General features: G+C 47.3%; 1 protein-coding gene across 3 annotated transcripts in view; it reads left to right on the top strand.

Moving 5' to 3' along the window:
- Positions 1–20,837, top strand: part of LOC311231071 (uncharacterized protein) — a 133,359-nt gene that overhangs the window by 86,983 nt on the left and 25,539 nt on the right. For 2 of the 3 annotated variants that reach the window (XM_084317547.1, XM_084317546.1), the window contains exons 2-3: positions 3,639–3,748; positions 17,583–20,112. In XM_084317547.1, the coding sequence (XP_084173673.1) occupies positions 17,606–20,112 (2,507 nt within the window). In that variant the 5' untranslated portion in view covers positions 3,639–3,748; positions 17,583–17,605. Of the gene's footprint in view, positions 1–826; positions 1,412–3,638; positions 3,749–17,582; positions 20,113–20,837 lie in introns of those variants that run through there. The other variant, XM_084317545.1, reaches the window with a different exon arrangement.

Below are 20,837 nucleotides of genomic sequence, written 5' to 3'. Positions count from 1 at the left end.
TGAGCTCCTCAGGCAGAAAACGTACTTCAGACAAATCATTGTAGATATCAGTGAGAGTGAGACTGCGTCATACGGCCTCCTTCCCTCACCTGTTGGCCTACAACTGACACGGATCTCCAGAGCATGGGTTCTGAACCCGTGCAAGAGCGAGTTAGATCTATAGTTCTGATGTGGAGATAATGTCTCCAGAAGCGTATGCCTAGTACTTACTTCTACTATCTTGGGGGGAGGAAAGTTCCTCTGGATTGCACACATTGGGGAGTGGCCAGACTGTGAGTCATGGACAGACCGCATGCCTCCGGTCAGGTGGATCTGTCTCGGGGCTATGTAACAGAACAGGTTCCCCTGGTCGCTGCCGTCGCAAGAAAACGCATTGGTTTAACGGTTAAACAGCCTCTGGGAACAGGGGTTAAGGCTCCGGGAACCGACATTCCAGACCTCTCTCTCTTTCTCTCTCTCTCTCTGGGCTGTGGAGCCCCACCAGTGCTGTTCCACTCCTCCTTCTCCTCCTCCTCCTCCTCCCCGTTCTGTGTTTGTTTTCACTCTCCCTCCTTCTGCTTTCGGCGTGGAAGAACGGGAGATACCATTCTGCAAACCGCGGGGGTGATCTCTCTCCGCCTGGCTGGCTCAGGCACAGGCGGAGCTGTGAGCTTTTTCAAGCCACAGGCTTCCTGTCCAAAGCCTCCCTCTCCCCCGCCCCCCGGGTTTTCTCTTTCAGTGTATCGGCCCTTGAGGTGGCGGAGGGAGGGTGGGGGGAGGTAGAGTGAGAGAGAGAGAGCAGCATTTTGGAGGCCAGCTGATCAGAGCTGTGGTATTCTGCCACAGAGCGAGAGCAGCAGAGAGAGAGAGAGAGAGAGAGAGAGAGAGAGAGAGAGAGAGAGAAGGGAGAGAAAAACAGAGAAGGCAGTTGGACCCTTCATCATCCTTTGAGAGAAAACGTCTGTCAGCTTGAACCTCAGTAGTAGCAGAAAGCAATTTTGACTTTTTTTGGCTTCTTTTTACGGGAACCTGATGACTAATGTGAAGACGAGACTCATGTGGGAGAAGCCCTCTGGAAGGATGTGAGCGGGGACACTTTGTTGGCACGCGTTGGACGTCTGAGAGGGAACGTTGGAACGTCGAACCTCTCAAAAGAGGAAGAACGAGTCGCGTCTGGGAAAACACTCCTCCAACGACTCTCGGTTTCGACAGACTCAAAGAGGGGAACCGTCTTTGGAGAGGAAAGAAACGGGAGGAGAGACATGTCTTGGCTGTCGCCCGTGTCATGGGCCAAGTGGACGTGGACGGCGGTGCGCGGAGGAGAAGGAGAGGAGGATGGGGAGAGCCAGGAGGTGACGAGGGAGGAGTGGGAGCGCGGCGAAGGAGGAGGGAGAGGGGAGGAAGAGGAGGAGGACAGATCTCAAGGCTGCAGGCGAGTCTTGTTTTCCGCCAGCGGGCTGATGAGCCTCGAGACCTGCTTGACAGTCTGGCACACGCTGTGGGTGTGTGGGTGTGGGTGTGTGTGTGTGTGTGTGCGTGCTTACCCACCTGTGGGGTGGCCAGGTCAATGTTGTTGTATAAGGCTGAAGGAAGCAGCCTCAGAGTGGAGGAGTGGGGGTGGACAGATCTCCCCTAGATAAGAGAGAGAGAGAGAGATAATATATCTGTCCACTCATTGGCAGCGAGAGCTGTTTATCATATAAACGGAAACATGATTGCAAAAAAAAAACAATGAAAGAAAACACGATGTCCTTGCAAGTGTGTAACTGAAACATCCTGCTCTCTCTCTCTCTCGCTCTGGGGAGACAAACGGAAAATATCCCCGGTGTTGTTTTGGCGAGAAATGAGAAAGAATTTGTGCTTCGGTTTTTTAGTGAGAAACACAAATGATTTTCTCGTCGTCTGGAACAACGAGGTTATTGGTCGTTAAAGAGAATATGAGACGAGTGTTTTCTGCCGAGCCTCAGGGAACTTCCCTAATTTCTGTACAACAACATGAAAAGACAGGTAAAAATTTGCATAAAGATGATGTAATCACACACACACACACACACACACACACACACACACACACACACCCACACACACATCCACACACCAGCACCGTGCTCTTCTCTCTGCCCTGCCTCTCAGGTTTGCCTTTGTCACCATTATCACGTTGCTCTTTGCACAGGGAGATAGAGATGGAGATAGAGGAGGCGTCTTGCTGACCTCTCCAAGTAGCTCATTGTTTTTAAGTCAACATTAGCAGCCGAGTTTCCCTCCTGAAGCCGTCGCCTCTTCGCAGGCCCAGACGCGCGCGTACCGTCCTCCCGAGAGCTCAGCGTCCACGCACCACCACCACCACCACCACCCGATACATTATTCATGTTCGTCACCAGATCACCGGTTCTACTACCGCCTTAAAGGTGGAATCTGTAATGCGGGTCAAACAGCAACCTCTAGGCAAAAGAGCCCACGCTTGGTATTGCACTTTGTTTAAAAATAAAATGTTTTTTGTTTTGGTCTGATGTGTGGGTTGGATTTTAGTGGGAGGGGTTGCTATTGCTAGCCATATCTCCGGCTCTGCCAAGAGAGGTCTGGAGGAATTCACACTATAATGAGTTGCTAAACTCCAACCCACGCCATCAGACCAAAACAAAAAGGGAAACAAAGTGCAATACCAAGCGATGGCGGGCTCCTTGGCCTAGAGGTCGCTGTTTGACGGCATTACAGATTCTATCTTTAAGTAGTATACAGTTGTATAGTATAGTATGTATCAGTATAGTGTAGTGTAGAAAAGGATAATAAGATTGTATACTATAGTATTGTATTGTACTTTGTAATGAAATTAAGATGTTTACTAATCAATTTGGTAGAGACTGCTGTGTGCGATACGAGTTTGATAGAGACTGCTCTGCGATACACGTTTGGTAGAGACCGCTCTGCGATACGAGTTTGGTAGAGACTGCTGTGTGATACGAGTTTGGTCGACTGGAAGATAATTTGGAAACTTGCTTCAGGGCAGGGTTGTCATCTCCGATATGAAGATCACTGTTAGATGTGTCTGAGAAGTGATACGTCTCTATAGGTACTTGGAAGATTTAAGCGGAAGGCATGGGGATTTAATAGGCACTTGCCAAGACGTTGGATGGAAATCCTATGTAGACTCGCCTCAGGTTAAACTCCAGCTGAGGAAGTGTTCTCATCCATTTGATATTGTTCCTCTTGCCTTCACTCACGTGACCCTGAATTTTCTTCTAAATATAAGATAATGAAAAAAACAATGCTGATTTCAAATTTCAAATTCTGTAATCCAAAAACTAATATTATAAACACTATAATAATAACACCTGAAACAATGACATGAATTGACATTGCAACCGTAAATGTGTTTGCTGTTACAGAAATGCAAATGCGGACGAACTATGGCTCTTTGTCTGACGGCTTCAGTTACTGTCTGTCTCACAGCTGTATGAGAGGAACAATAGACTACAAGACTGTGGTTATGTTGTGGTTTGATTGTGATTGACTGTGTCCACATTGACCGTGTATCATTACTGAAGCCTACTGTATCATGCTATATATAGACCATAAATCATACAGGACATAATCACACGTCTTATTTCCTCTCTCGCTCTCTCCCTCTCCCTCTGTATCTCTATGTCTCTCTCCCACAGCTCTGACTCAGAGAGCCATTTTGAGACCCCTGCAGCGACTCCGGTCCACGGTCCTGTGTCGCTCACAGGAGAGCTGGAGAAGAACGTCACTGATGCAGCAGACAGAGCAGGTAACCCTCAGAGAGAGAGAGAGAGAGAGAGAGAGAGAGAGAGAGAGAGAGAGACATAGTCAGGGTCATGAGGTGTACTACTGTATATGTCGCCTCAACAATCCTGGGTTGACCATCGGATTATTTTTTTTTACTCCTGTATGGAAAATTTTATTTTGGGGAACTGTCTTAACCAATCACAACTTCAAACCTTTTGCAGCCTCAAAGGTCATGTAAAACTGTCAATCAATAGCCCCGGCAAGACATTTAAGAGAGAAATAAAAGTCACTACAAGCAAAGCTATTATTATGGTGCCATTATTCTGCAATCATAAATGTGCCTTTAATATAACAGCATGTACACAACATAACACAAGTTATGAAACACGCCCGTTCAGAATCACGTTTGGCCTACATGTGGAGAGATCTCACTTCTTTGAAGTTACCATGGCAACAAGGGGGTCAAATATTCCTCTTTTGAAGCCCCCCCGTACCGCATGTTCCTTGAGGGACTGTGTGCGTGTGCATGTGCAATGAGTGTGTGTGTGTGCATGTATGTTCATGTGTGAATGCGTTCATGTTACTCTTTTAATGACTTGACGTTGTCCTTTGCCAGTCCATAACACGTGCAGTCAATAGTAAACAAACTGGCCAGCAACGCGTATATCACTTACAGATTTGCACATCTTTCATATCTGACTGTGAGATGTCACCTATAAATAGCTCTTCTGATCTGACCTTGAGTTCCAGTGTCTAGCCACTGTTTCTGCTGCCCTGACCGCTGTGATACAGGGAGGACATACCTGTAGCGTATTAACTGCTCCCCGCCAGAGTAACCGGAGCCACATGCAGACGGCCCGGCCCAGGAATGTACCTGCCCCAACGCATATCAGCTCGACAGGAGAACTTGGCCCCCGTCTTTTTTAAGGCACAATGTCATCATCTAAATGTAAACAAAAGGGTCGTCTGCCCAACTACTGACGTTCAAATCACAGGATCGGAGACATGCTGTCCATTGTCCAGACCACTACAGATAAACATGCTTTCTGGAGCTGTACAAGGTTTGCTTACGTCCAAGATGTTTGTAAATACTGGCGTAAATAGACCGGTACTGTATTTTTCAGTTATTCCAGGAATGTCTGACCACTAAGTGTGTCTGACTCTTAACCACCAAAACCTGCACAGACTACAACGTATGCCATATATCACGCCAGTCAGAGTACCATGTGTATACTGTTTACTTTTACTCGTACTCACAGTATACATTCAGATACAAATTCTTTATTGCCTATATTTATTGTAACATATATCATATATAGGGCATACAGACCCTCATCTGCACCTTTTTATATTCAGAGTTCATTATATTATTTACACTGTTTATATTGTCTCATATTTTTATATTCAGAGTACATTTTATTGCCTATATTTATGTCTACTATTAGTATTACCCTGTCCATACCTGTACCTTCCCTCCCCCCTCCCCCATGCTGCTATGACGCCCGAATTTCCCCAAGGGGATCAATAAAGGAATATCTTATCCTATCTTGTGATTAGTTGAGAAAGTTCCAAAGGGCTTATTTTCCATGATTAACTCAAACTCTTTGATAATGTATGTGAGTATATTTCAAATTTACAGTATATGGTCAAAAAAAACTAAAATCCAGATTGGAAAACATTCTCTTCTTTGGACATAGACATAGCAGCATTATAAGCCTGGGCTGGTATGTTATCATCAAACGTTATCATTGCAAATAAATACATTACAAGTAATCAGTGGTGCTACCTCAGCCCTCTGAGGTGGTTAATGTGTAATCTGTACGGTATGCTTGGTGAGTAAGCCGGTATGCACGCATGCCGAAACCCGAAGCACTGGGGTTTAGGTTGTGATGATGTCAGCAGCGGTGTCACTGGGATCTGAATGAGGGGGCGGAGCCTATAGGGTAGTGTGTGGGAATGGATCCTTTTGTCCCGGAATGCAACAGGTCGGACAATAGGCTTCGGCTCGGCCCCCGCTTTATATCGGTCAATGGCTAGAGGTCGGAGGTCGGGAGGGTGACTGAACATGTTGCGAGCGGGGGCCCCCACGGGGATGGGAGGGACTCCGGGGATATTCTGGAAGAAATGTTAATCACTAGTTGAGGCTTAGTGGTAGGGCTGCAACGATTAGTCGACATAATCGACGACGTCGATTATAAAAAATCGTAGACGAGAAATTGTTGCGTCGATTAGTCATTAAAAAAAAAAAAAAAAAACAAAAAAAAAATGTGTGCACTACCTATCTTTGTGAGAGTGGCTTCTCAGGGTTCCAGACAACATCATAACATGATGATCCCATAGCAAATTTTGGACATTGAAAACATTGTTCCCCTGCAGGAGATGATGATCAGACTAGACACACAATACATTACACACGCACTCCTCTCACTCACACACAGCGATCAGAGTAAGACACACACATACACACTCCTCTCACTCACACACAGCGATCAGAGTAAGACACACACACATACACACTCCTCTCACTCACACACAGCGATCAGAGTAAGACACACACACATTCACACTCCTCTCTCTCACACACAGCGATCAGAGTAAGACACACACTCTCTACTCTAGACTCGCGCCGCGCGCGGACCCCCAAACTTTCTCCTGCGTGAGGAGGACATTCGCGGACATTCTCTCAGATAAAGAAAAAAAAAAGCTTACGCAGGAAGGAAAGGTCTCTCTCTCTCTCTCTCTCTCTCTCTCTCTCTCTCTCTCTCTCTCTCTCTCCCTCCCTCTCTCTCTCTCTCTCTCTCCTCTCCTCTCCTCTCTAGTCGACTAGCGCCGGCCCGTGCTCATAATAGTATCTCTCTCATTACGCTGCCGGCAACTGATTACGTTTGTGAGTGCTATAGACTAGTCCAATAGATGCGACAGCATGTCCTTTGTTTACAAATTAGATCCGCACCAAACAGGGTAGTGTGAACGCAGACCAAAATTAAACAATGTATCATTTTCACATTTGGTGCGGATCTAATTTGTAAACAAATTAGAAAGTCCGGACTATCCCTGGACTTTCAGATGTGAACACACCCTCAAAGTCTGGGGTGATGGTAGACAAGCAACTCTGAGGTCATGCTCAATGTCCAATCTGTTCCTCTGCTCTGTCTTCAGCTGGACCAGAGCTGAGAAGCCACTTTCACAAAGATAGGCAATTCAAAAAAAAGAAAAATCATTTTTTTTTCTTTTTTTGTTGTTGTTTACATTGGTTTTCGATTAGTCGACTAATCGAAAAAATAATCGGCAGATTAGTCGACTACCAAATTAGTCATTAGTTGCAGCCCTACTTAGTGGTTAGGCTTGTGGTCTCCAGATGGGTTAAAGATCCACGGAAAGGGCATTTACAGATATGACGTATTTCTGAATGACCTTTGGGGTGGGGTCGATTTGAGTTTTTATAAAGTTGGAGGAGGGGTTCAAAATCGACTCGGTACTGGGACAATGTTTTTGGAGTGACTCGCCAATGATTATTTCCAGGAAGAGACGACAATGGATTTCTTTAGACGGAAATACAAAAGGAAATGGTTTTTGTGGCACATGATGAGTAGATAGTAGATGAGAACAACAGACAAAGGGAGAAATGGGAGGGGGGCATTTCCTAGGGGGGGGGGGGGGGGGGGGGCACAAAAATACGGCGTATTGATGTTGAAACTTTTACCCAGAATTACCCTGGAGTCCCCCCCCCCCATGCTGCTATACATACAGCATTCTAAATTATTTTGGTTCACTTTCTCTCATCACTCCTTTTAGGAATCTAAATCTAATCTAGGTCAGTTTGTGTATTGTTTTGGTTGAATAATCCATGTTGTGAAACTCAAGAGAGAGAGAGAGAGAGAGAGGGTGTGTGTGTTTGAGAGAGAGAGAGAGAGAGAGAGAGAGAGAGACAGAGAGAGAGAGAGAGAGAGAGAGAGAGAGAGAGAGAGAGAGAGAGAGAGAGAGGGTGAGGGATACAGCAAGAGAGGGAGAGAAAGAGAGAGAGAGAGAGAGAGAGAGAGAGAGAGAGAGAGAGAGAGAGAAAGATAGAGATGGGGTGTGTGTGTGTGTGTGCTTGTATTCCTAAACCTGTGAGGACCAGTTTGACATCCAATAAGGGGTTATCGGATCATATTTTAAGATAAAATATGATTAGATTAGATTGAAATGTATTCTCATCGTACAGCACAAGTATACAGTACAAGGAAAATAAGTTTGCATCTAACTGTTTACTGTTATCAAGTGCAAAGGTAACAGTAAAGTGCATAACAACATACAGTATAACAAGATTAAATGGAATATATATATAACAAAGTGACTGAAATATGCTAATCTGATGTATACACAGTATTATTATGTATAGTATAAATACACTATGATAGTAAGCCGTACTGGCAAGTGGTATAACTAACAAGATTAGGTATGGGATATATACATATATATATATATATATATATATATATATATATATATATATATATATATATATATATATATATATATACAGTGTGTACAGTGCACAGAATGGGTATGTATACAGGTATGTAAACAAGAATATATGCAGGTATATTCATACAGATATAGAAAAAAATATATACGGTATATGCAGGACTATTTGTGGGAAGTGAGAACATTTTTGAGTCGTCACTTAAAAATAGGTAATTTTAGGGTTAGGGGTTAGGGTTAGATTAAGGTTAGGGTAAGGGTTAAGATTAGGGTCAGGGGTTTGGAAATGAATGTCTTCAATGGAATGTAGTCAATACTCCTTGCATTGAGAGAGAGAGAGAGAGAGAGAGAGAGAGAGAGAGAGAGAGAGAGAGAAAAGAAAAATTATATATATAGAGAGAGAGTACTCAAACAGTACACAGACAACAAATCTCAAATTCCTCCCAGCAGAATTGAAAGAAATGTGTATGCTGTAAAAGTGAGTCTGTGAAGAAGGAGAGAGGAGGAAGAGGAGGAGGAGAGGGGACTCTGGCTCCGAGTTCACGAGGAGAGGCTGTCCTTGGCGGAGTTTAATGTGCCTCATCAGTCAGCCATGTCCCGCCTCAAAATGGTCCAGCACTCTGCAGCTAGGTTCTATTTCATACTGGTTTCCGTTCAGCGTCATTCTGCACTAACCTCACTTCGTGCACAGCACTGAATAAAAACTCCACAATGTACCTTTACATACCGACATCCGTCTGGCCACACCCCTATCCGCTTACCTTCATAAGCAGGTGTGTGGTCACCTACTCGCCTCCTTCTTCACTTTCACCACAAGGAAGTGCCTTGGTATATACCCCACTTGACGAGGTTGTTTAGTTGAAGAAAGTTGATACGTGTTTAAATTTTTTCTTGCTTTTTTCTTTCTCTCATATATTTTAAAAAGAAAAAAGCTAAGTCATAATGTTTACCTCGGAGGGTCGCGCTAGCAACGTCACCCTTCACCAGCGGTTCTCCATTGCCTCCTCTGTCGTGCGTCTTGGAGTGGGGTTGAGGCCTCTTTCGTGGTCGGCAGCCACGCCCGGTAGGCGTCCGATAGATAGTTTGCCTCTCCAAGGAGCTGGTGCACCAGCGCCGTCTCCTGTGCGATGGCCTGGTTCCGGCTCTGGTTCCTCTGCCTCCGGGGAGTCGTCCGCTGTTGGGCGGCCGGCTCCTCTGGTTGCGGGGGATTTGAGACGCAAACTTTTTGCGTCAGCTCACTCCCGTCGCAAGATGGTGGCTTGTAGACGCGAACGGCCTGGTTTTGGTGAGTTGCTGGAGCCGGATGAGGATGCGTCTGATTCTCCATGGCCGATGGAAACAGAGGACTACATGGTAGAAGCGGACGGGTTCTTGTTCGAAGCCCCGGTGGAGACATGTCCGCCGCCCGTCCAGGTAACACTGGAGGGGGGTGAGATGTCTCCTTGGGATTCCTCGTACGCGGATGTTGGGTTAGAACCTCCGACTCGGTGGCGGGATGCCCTGCTATCAGCCACATCAGAATGTGGCTCTTTAACCAGTAGTCTGCTGCATGTGAGGGACGCGAGCTCGGTGGGGGAAAGTATGCAGGGAGAACTGCATGCTTTGTTCCCCGAGCTCATGGCGGCGGCGGCAGTCGCAAACGGCGTGCCGCTGCCGCAGCCACTGCCTGTTCCTATTCCTGACGATCTCATAGGTCATCTATGGCAACGCCGTCCGGTGAGAGGGGTGGACGTTGTCTGTCCATTTTTCCCCTCAATGGAGGCCTACGTCCGTCAGGGACAGGTGGTCTCCCACATCATGGGCCTCACCCCCGCCTACGTGCAAGTCACGAGGGTGGTGGGTTTGGTAGAAGGTATGAAGGAGGGCGTGCCTCGGCTTGATAGGCCGATGGCGGCGCTCCTTTGTCCTGAGGTGGTGTGGGAGCCGTTACGGAAGCCGGTTCCCCAAGGGAAATTGGCGAGGCGGTTGGCTTTCTGGAGTGACCAGTCATTTATCTCCGCAACGCAATTTCTGGCTGCCACTTCGAACATCGTGCAGCTGGCGAGATTCATGTCCGGGATACTGACGGGCGGTACGGAGCTGACTGATTTGCAACATGATCAGCTCGCCCAGTCGGCAGGAGCCATCCTGCATCTGATCCAGCCGCAGGCCATAGCCGCTGGGAAAGTATGCGCCCTGGCCACTCTTGTCCAGCGCCACTCTTGTCCCCCCCTGTTCCCTTCCCGGCCCAAATATGATTTGTTTATAGAAAATAAAGAGTCCCTCCTTTTGTTACAAACTGTGTGTTTATTCACCAAACATATGATGGGGATACGACGTGTGAATCTTTCGCTAGTATGGGTTTGATAGGAGGGCTAGACTTTAAGTCTTGTTGGTCGCTACATTCATGTTAGAGCTTAAGCAAGGCCTGCAGCTTACACTCGGTTGAAAAAGGTTTTTTCTGCCTCGACCTGAATCTTCACATAAAGGTAGAGGTTAGTTGTGTGCTCTGTTGCTTAAACAGTGATATTGAGCCGCAACACTATTGTGTTGGTCTGCAGTAATGCTCGTGTATGAAAAAGTACCGCGGCTCAGGCCGCTCTCTCTCTATCAGATTTTCTGTGTCTTACAACATAGATACGGGTGTCGGGTTCACACATACATAACTTGGCATTGCTATAAACCCTGTTCACAGATGTGTCTGTGGCTAGCGTGCATTGAATTAGCTTTGCGCTGTTCATTAGCATATTGGCTACTTAAGGTATCATATGGCTGTTTGTTGTTGTCGTATGCAAGGGTTGGGCTTGCGAGGGGGTACCGGATAAACCCCTCCCTCCCTCTTCTGATTGGTCAGGGGGTTTCTTGGACTCTCTTTTCATTCGGTCAGGGCCAAGCTGTTAGGCAGCTTGGCACGGGGGGGGGGAAGGGTTTCCCTGACTCCGCACCTATCACAGGCGGTTGAGTCATGGGTTTCCCCCCGTCATAGAAAACGTCACTAGGCACGTTTCTATTGGACGACGGCTTCCGTGAGTTTTTTCAGACCCGTATGTAGGGTCTGTTATTGTCAAGTTGTCGGGGCAGAGCGTAGGAACTTACTGTTCTACTACGCTCGATATACGTGTGACTTGAGTCTGTTGGTCACATGACTCAATGTTACCGTGACTTTTCAATCTATGGCTCACGTGGGAAGTCTCTCTGAGGATTCCCGTCTCCTCTCTGTGGTGAGGGTGGCGGGATGTAAGAATGTAAAAAAAAATTACCCTCGGCCGCGTCACGTGGGATTCATGTCAGTCGGTGTTTCTTTCTTTTTAATAATAAAAAGAGTGAAGAATATGAAGCACGACAACTTCTTGTCGTTCTCCCAGGCGACTTGAAGGACCAATGTCTGGTGTCTGGTTAGACTATCCATTGATGTGTTTGGGTCTCGACGCGTACATAGTGCTGGCTCGGGGTGTTTTCTGATAAGAATCATGCAGGAGGCTAGTACGCCTTGGTTGCTCGTTATTAAAACAGCGTTTTTATAGGGCAACTCGGATGGGGGATTTTTTCCTCTTCCGAGCACCTGTTACTGGGTCTCGACGGATTCTCGTTCATATCTGGGGGATGTTAACGGAATAGATCAGAACATAGGTAGAGGGGTCTCACGCCCTTGGGGTGGGCCACTGAGCGCGGTACAAATGGGACCGTCTGGGTGGCGCCCTCTTTTCATGTTTTAGATCGACACGCATACCTACTCCCTCTCCTGGAGTGGGCATGTCGGCGTGGTTAGGGCACGGGACTGGTTCTGGTCGCGCTGGTCCAGGTCAGTTAACCCGTTGTCCGCCGGGGATGCAGATCTGCTGTTCTGGTACCCTGAGGGACTTGTGTTTTTTTCGGGGGGGAAAATGCCGGGTCGACCCGGGTGTCACAGGGTTGGGCGTTATGGAGACCCTTTGTTGGGTACATGTTGTACCCTGCACTATCATAAAGGGGCTGGTTCTCCATTATTTTCGCTCCTCTCTCACGCATGGCGAAGAGGGGGCTGTTGGGGTGGTCTTCTGGACCTCCTCTGGTAGCCCTGTGTGCTTCCCGAGCCGCCGGGCCCGGTCCGAAGTTGTGTTTCGTCAACCCGTAGGCCTGGAATAACCCTTTTTTGAAAACTGAAACACGCGGTGATATACCCGCAGGTGTGTTTTGGAGTTTTTTCTTGAGGGGTTATAGGAACAACCACCGCATGTGGTACCAAGAGGGTGGTTGATTCCCTGGTGTGTTGGAGCAGAGTCAACTCCCGGGTTACCCGGTTGAGTGTGCCCCTGCACGTTCATGACGTCTGCCAATCGTGTCAGCCTTCTCTGCCTCGACCCCTCTGGGTGGGTTTTTTTTGGTGGAGCCTTTGTCATGGTGCGCAACAATGCCAGCATACGCCCCTTCCGCCGGGGTGCTGTTTTCAGTTGACCCCTTTGGCGCCTGTCTCGTCCGCAGTGCTCCAGGCTCGGGTCTAAAGCCTGCTGCCTGGTTTAAGGGATCGACCCCTCTGGGGTCGTCTCCCCGGTGCGCTGCCTGCTTCCGTTATGGTTCGCCTTTTGAGTGCTTCAAGTTACGGCCATGCTGACTGCCTGTGTTGCAGGGTCAGTGTGCCAGGCGGCGTACTAGTGGGGGGAAGGGCCCGCTCTTGGAGGGGCCCTGTCCGAATACGCTGGCGATGTGGGGGGCGGTGTCACTAAGTGACCGCCTGGTGAGGTCTTGATGCTTGGCGTCATTGACCTCTCCGGGCCCCCTTTTTCCAGGGGATCCAGTCCCTTCAGTGGGTCTGGGTCTTCCTTCGTGCTCCGCTGCTACGGCCTTGCCGCGGGGTTGAGTTTGCTCTTGACCCCGTGTTTTTGGGGGCAGTAACGAGGGTTGTTCCTTCCGTTCGTTCCCTGGTGGCATGCGGGTTGTGCGTGTGCGTAGTCGTGGGGTCAAGCCACGATTTGCTCACCCTGTGCGTTGAGTTGCTCGAGTTTCTCTTCGCACGGTCGGATCCGTCTCCCTCCCGTCCTCCAATAGGGAGGGTATCCTCCATTAGGGAGGGTCGGGGGGCTCGGTCCTCTCCGGTCTGATGGTTGTGGGGGGCCTCAGCGGGGTACATTTGTCGAGCTTCTGGCGTCCGCTCAGCTCCTGTTGTGCAGAATGACGCTGAGCGGAAACCAGTATGAAATAGAACGTAAGGTTATGTATATAACCAAGTTCTATGAATACTGGTGACGCTCAGCGTCAGGACGCCACTGCGGCCCTTGACCTCGCCTTGTGGTGAAAGTTTGGGAAGGAGGTGAGTAGGTGACCACACACCTGCTTATGAAGGTAAGCGGATAGGGGTGTGGCCAGACAGATGTCGGTATGTAAAGGTACATTGTGGAGTTTTTATTCAGTGCTGTGCACGAAGTGAGGTTAGTGCAGAATGACGCTGAGCGTCACCAGTATTCATAGAACTTGGTTATATACATAACCTTACGTTCCTTACCGGCACCAGAAAGAGAGAGCACATCACACCAGTCCTAGCCTCCCTACACTGGCTCCCAGTCCCACATAGAATAGATTTCAAAATCCTCCTCCTCACCTTCAAGGCACTATCGGGTGCAGCACCCCTATACATCACCGAGCTCATCACCCCCTACGCAGCACCCAGGTCACTAAGGGCCCTTTCTCACTCACCCTATTCGTTTCTATTTCGTTCCGTTCTGGCCCGTACCGAGATCTGATGCGAACCCCCCCCCCTCTCCCCCCTCTAGTTTGCGTACACACTGCAGTCTTGTTTCGTTCCGGGTTCTGTTTACGGTTTGCCTTTTGAGCGTTTACGCTTGCCGTAGGTGATGATGTCACGTTCGAAAATGTAAACACAGGAAGTGTTAACATGGCGCTCGAGACTGAATGCTGATATAAAATGAATAAATAAGCAATAAATATGAAGTTATATTTGAACCTCTGTTGTCAAGCCTTGTCAATATAACCCACCCCATTTTATCACGAATGGATGGTGTTGTAGAGTTCGCTTTTGAGCGTTTCCCAGGGCTAACGCTAAGCTAACGGTTAACGCTAGTTAGCTTAGCCTAGTCTAGTATAGCCTGTAGCACTTTCTTTTCAGCAAAGAACGTGCAATAAACAAAACTGATACATTCACTGTGTGTTCTGCCTGTCATTTGTTGATGAAACAAAACTAACATCAACACAAGTGACCACCAAGAGCGGATAGTTTAGTCTCAAAAAAGATCTGTGACTTTTGTTAGCTACATTGTTAGCTGCATGCTAACGTGAATGGAAGATGCCATTATAACAGTATAGCATTGTGGCTAGAAGCTAACGTTAGCTCACGCTAGTTAGCCAGCACCAAACTGATGATATCGGGAGCCATCAGTAGCTAGATAACATTAGAGACAACACTGTGTGTATTAAACAACGGTGAATAGATGACTGGGCCATTTGTTTAATGCTTGTTAAGATTGAAAGAGGAGCTCTGAGCTAACAGGCTCTGATAGCTAACGTTAGCCAGCTGCTCATGCAATCGCCGAATCGGTAATGCTAGCAGAATGAATGGATGTAAACTTTATTTAACATATTGCATATGGGTACAATACAATACGGCTCAATACAAACAATTGTTAAGGGAATGCAGACTGTTGTAGCTTGGACTGGGGTCCTTATAACAATAACTTCATGTTTTCATCCACTTGTTTTTGGTTGAGGTCTGAACTCTCAAATTGCCCATAAATATCGTTTTTGTGGGTATTCTCCAGTTGTTGCTGTGTGTGGTGTTATCTGCTCAAAATTCAAGCAAGCATGACAGTAACGACGTTGTGTGTGTCACAGCGCGCACAACCCGCACGGCGCGATTCCGAGACCACCTAATTCAACTGATCCCGTTCAGCGGGGGGTGAAACGAATCAGCGCCGTTTCGCATCGCAAAAGGGGTGAGTGAGAACACTCCCCCCCGTTCTCGGGAGCAGTGATTCGATCTCCAAACGCGAGTGAGAAAGGCCCCTAAGATCCTCCAACCAGGCTCGGCTGGTCCCCCCCCGCACCAGACTAAAAAAGAGAGGCGATCGCTCCTTCAAGGCCGTAGCCCCAAAACTAAGATAAGATATTCCTTTATTGATCCCCTTGGGGAAATTCAGGCATCATAGCAGCATGGGGGGGAGGGGGGGGGGGGTACAGGTAGTAAAAAACAACACAGGCAGTGTAAACAATAAGGTCAATTTGGTCAATATAATTTAGTATCTAACTAGCTGAAGAAAATATTCACATTATTCACAGTGTCACATAAGGTGCAGTATGCATAAGGTAGTGTTATAATTTACTATCTACTGAATATACATTATTCACAGTATCACAGTATCCACTGAAATATACATTATTCACAGTATCACAGTGTCACAGTATCCACATAAGGTGCAGTAAGCCTAAGGTAGTGTAGGTTGTCCTCCTTGGGTTCCTATAAGTCCCACTATGGAACCAGCTTCCCCTGGAGATTCGATCTGCCCCTACGCTGGAGACATTTAAGGCCCGTTTAAAAACCCACTTTTATTCCCTAGCCTTCGATTAATCCTGTTTCTCCCACACCCTAACCCACGCACTCCCATGCAATTTTATCCTGCCCCCTCCCTCTTGTATCTCTTCTTGTGCTCCTCTGTCCCTGGTGTGCTATACTGTACTTTGTGCTCCCCTATCCGCTTGTCCTATTTTTTTTAATGTACTGTCCTGTCCTGTTGTGCCTTTTTGTATTTGTGTATTTTATAGGACATTGATTTTATGCTTTGACTGTACTGTACAGCACTTTGGTTGGCTCTCGAGCTTTTAAATGTGCTCTATAAATAAATGACTTGACTTGACTTGACTTGACTCTAAAGTCCTTTCTATATAAACACACGCCGATGGCTTGTTTGCCTCGAGTCATCCAAGGTCCCCATTAATACACCAGGGACAGGCTTTGTGTTCGTTAAGACAGCCGGTAAAATGTTTGGAAGATAGATAGTGACGTAACAACTTAACAAGTCACTGTTACCACCCGGATGACACAAATCAGGAGCTATCAGCTGAGCTGATTTGGTCTAATTTCTGAATATAGTATTATTGTGCCTTTAATGAGAGTAGACTTATGTTCAGATTTCCTAATATGTATGTATGTATGTATGTATGTATGTATGTATGTATGTATGTATGTATGTATGTATGTATGTATGTATGTATGTATGTATGTATGTATGTATGTATGTATGTATGTATGTATGTATGTGTATGTATGTATGTATGTATGTATGTATGTATGGATGGATGGATGGATGGATGGATGGGTGGATGGGTGGGTGGGTGGCTGGGTGGGTGGGTGGGTGGGTGGGTGGATGGATGGATGGGTGTATGGGTGGATTGATGGACAGAGGGATGGATCATACACTAACATCATACACTAAAATACCATTTCCATGACAACATTATCTAATATTAATATTAATATCCTAGTAACCATTGGGCAATTTAAATCCATGATTCAAACAGCCTCGCTATATGTACAAGGAATGGCCATTCTACCAATAAAAATTATATGCATAACACACACACACACACATACACATGCACATACACAAACAGACAGAAAGGTAAATATACTGTAGACCCTTGACTACCATATAAACACACTTCTATACCATAATCAGGTAGTATGGCCTATATATAGTATAAATATCTCGGCAGCATAGCTGATGTGTTTTAATAATGTGGCTATAAATACACCAGGCTGTCAGTGTTCCAGTGTTCCTTGTCTCATAGCAACATACTGTTGCCTGAAAACTGTGAGCATGACAGGCGTGCTGAAATATGTTGACACCCGGGGCATTGATATTACAACACCATAACAGTCACTGTTTCCAATGCTCGGCATACAGAACTATCTCTTTTTCCTTTTCTCCCAAGCACCGTTTAGCTGTCACCGTCTGTAATCGCCATGGCAACAGATGCAACTTGGCTAGTTAGCAGGGTAGCAACCAGTACTCTGTGAGCCAATCAGATATCACCGACCTCTGTGGATATAGATTTGATTGGACGACTCAAATCTAACATAACCTGTTGGACCTGTAGTTCGTGTTTAAGTTTAGACGTTTTCCAACGCGTCAACATAAACATTCAAAATGGGCCCAAGTTTATTTTGTGTCTGCTGACACCGATTGACTCTATGACGACGTTATCTATAAATAAATATATAAATCCTTTCAGGAGTGTTTTGGAATTGTACCTAAGAATCCTTAGAATTCTACCACTCTAAAGCTTTCAACAGCCAGTAGCCATTTTGAAATCATAATTAGAAAGTTCTCAAAATGATTGTACACCTGAAATGGTTAATAATAAAATAATAATAATAATAAAAATACACTTGAGCCCAAGCTTGATTTTTCTTATCTTGTCTTCAGATTTGGAGGAGGAAGAGCAGCTGATGGTGATCGGTCCTGCTGTGGTTCAGGAGATACTGCCGGACCAGAACATGGGTCAGGGTGGGTCCCCTCTGGACATAAAGATCAACAGCCAAACACCGGAACAGACAGAGGAACCTCCAGAGTCTGTACCAGATCCGGCCTTAACCATGGCCCAGCCTAAAGTGGATGAAGACACAACCCCAGCCCCATCTGTAGCCCCAGAGCCAACTCTGGCCCCAGCAGAAACACAGGTTGCTGCCCGAGCCACAGTAGAGGCTCCATCTCCAGCCACAGTAGAGGCTCCATCTTCACGCACAGTAGAGGCTCCATCTTCACCCATAGTAGAGGCCCCAGCACCAGCCACAATAGAGGCTCCAGCACCAGCCACAATAGAGGCTCCAGCACCAGCCACAGTGGAGGCTCCATCTCCAGCCACAGTGGAGGCTCCATCTCCAGCCACAGTGGAGGCTCCATCTCCAGCCATAGTAGAGGCTCCAGCACCAGCCACAATAGAGGCTCCATCTCCAGCCATAGTAGAGGCTCCAGCACCAGCCACAATAGAGGCTCCATCTCCAGCCACAGTGGAGGCTCCATCTCCAGCCACAGTGGAGGCTCCATCTCCAGCCACAGTAGAGGCTCCAGCACCAGCCACAGTGGAGGCTCCATCCCCAGCCACAGTAGAGGCTCCAGCACCAACCACAGTGGAGGCTCCAGCACCAGCCACAATAGAGGCTCCATCTTCAACCATAGTAGAACCTCCATCTCCAGCCATAGTAGAACCTCCATCTCCAGCCATAGTAGAGGCTCCATCTCCAGCCATAGTAGAGGCTCCAGCACCAGCCACAATAGAGGCTCCATTTCCAGCCACAGTAGAGGCTCAATCTCCAGCCACAATAGAGGCTCCATTTCCAGCCACAGTAGAGGCTCCATGTTCACCCATAGTAGAAGCTCCATCTTCAACCATAGTAGAGGCTCCATTTCCAGCCACAGTAGAGGCTCCATGTTCACCCATAGTAGAAGCTCCATCTTCAACCATAGTAGAGGCTCCATCTCCAGCCACAATAGAGGCTCCATATCCAGCAATAGTAGAGGCTCCAGCACAAACCACAGTAGAGGCTCAATCTCCAGCAATAGTAGAGGTGTCATATTCTGCCACAATAGAGGCTCCACCTCCAGCCACAGTAGAGGGCCTGTCTTCAGCCACAGTGGAAGCTCCATCTCCAGCCCCAATCCAGAACAGTGGACCTTCACCCGGCACACTTCCAGAGCCCCCTGAGGAGATCCCTCTAGCCAGGCCAGAACCACTGTGTAACGGCTTATCGGGCCAGAGTGATCCTGCTTCAAAGGCCAACACTACCAAGTCTAAGCCATCCCTGAAGATAAACACGTCTCTGAATGAGTCAGCTCTGGAGGACCAGGATCAAGATGTCCAGGTCCCCAAGGGCAGCTACAACTTCAACCCCAACGAGTTGGATGACGCCTTCAACCCTTTCACCTGCGGAGGCTCCAAGATTCAGAACTCTCCTCCCCCCTATGGCACGAACTCTCTCCCCAGTCTAGAGCCCATCGGTGGCTCACTGCCTCCCCAAAAGGCTAGCTCGGTGCCTCGAATGCCAGCAGAAGTGACGGAGTCGTCCTTAGAGGCCAAGCCCGTGAAGCTGGAGTTTGGCCTGGACGAGGGGGCGGTCAGTAAGCCACCGCCGAGGAGGCTGGGTGGGAAGAAGACTCTGAGCAAACTCCCAGGGAAGAAGCTGAGGCCCAAGTCATCGGCAGCTGCCCCGAAACCTGCGCCAGAACCCACGGTATCTGAACCGGTTCCCGAACCCATATCAGCACCAGTATCAGAACCTGTATCGGAACCAGTGTCGGAGCCAGTGTCGGTTGCAGAAACTGCTTCTGCTCCAGTCTCAGACTCAACCGGGCCTTTAAATCTGGATGACGTTCCCATTCCTAAATCAGGCTATAACTTTGACCCCAGTCAGTGGGACGATCCCAACTTCAATCCGTTCGGTAGCAATAGTACGGCGGGTGGCTCTCCGGGGCTTCCCAAGGGCTCCTATAATTTTGACCCCGACAACTTTGATGATTCCATGGACCCCTTTAAGACCGCCAAAGCCTTGAGTGATGAAGGGTCATCCGGTGCGACTCCTGTGCCTGAAAAGAAAGTCAAAGGTGGCGTCAAACAGAAAGTGGAGCGTCCCAAAGCCTTGAGTGATGAAGGGTCATCCGGTGCGACTCCTGTGCCTGAAAAGAAAGTCAAAGATGGCGTTAAACAGAAAGCAGAGTGTCCCAAAGCCTTGAGTGATGAACGGTCATCCGGTGCGACTCCTATACCTGAAAATAAAGTCAAAGATGGCGTTAAACAGAAATCAGAGTGTCCCAAAGCCTTGAGCGATGAAGGGTCATCCGGTGCGACTCCTATGCCTGAAGAGAAAGTCAAAGATGGCGTCAAAGAGAAAGCTGAGTGTCCCCAGGTGGAGAAGAAAACGCGACAACCTCCAAAGAAAACCAAGGAGAGGGCAATCCCGTAAGTGGTCACGGACATACTAGCTTAGATAATAGCATTCAGTGTTCACCGTTGATCCATATAGCCATAATAACCCTGGTCTCTATAGTGTAGTTACCTGACCTATACAATTGTACAGACAACATCATATTTTCTAAGAAATGTAAAGGTCGATTCTGTAATGTCATCAAACAGTGACCTCTAGTCCCATGTGGTATTGCATTTTGTTTACATTTTAAATTTTTGGCCTGATGTGTGGGTTGGAGTTTAGTAATTTATTATACTGTGGATCTCTCCAGACTTCTCTTGGCAGAGCCTGAGTGTGGCCAGCAATAGCAACCCCTCCCCTATACCCACTGAAATCCAACCCGACTCCACCCAATACAAGACCAAAAAAACAAAGTGTAATACCAAGCGGGGCTCTTTTGCCTAGAGGTCACTGTTTGATGGCATTATAAATTCTACCTTTAAGCAAGTACTGTACTATTGAATTATTTTTAAATAGGGACAGTACATATTAATGGACATTTTCATCTAAATATGCATTATCTGTAGTCCCTTTGCAGGTTGATGTTAACAGATCAGACAAATTACAAATGTACACAAACCTCATAATCACAAGAACAGACAACAGTACATGTACAAGTTACTAAACTACACAAACTTCACAAGCACAACAACAGACAGTAGATGAAACAGACAATGGCAACACAATATATGCAATGTGGCGAGACAAACCGGGAAAT

The sequence above is a fragment of the Notolepis coatsorum genome (assembly GCF_963971535.1).
Source record: "Notolepis coatsorum genome assembly, chromosome: 6".
Taxonomy (NCBI): Eukaryota; Metazoa; Chordata; class Actinopteri; order Aulopiformes; family Paralepididae; genus Notolepis; species Notolepis coatsorum.
This window is presented reverse-complemented; position numbering and strand designations above follow the sequence as displayed.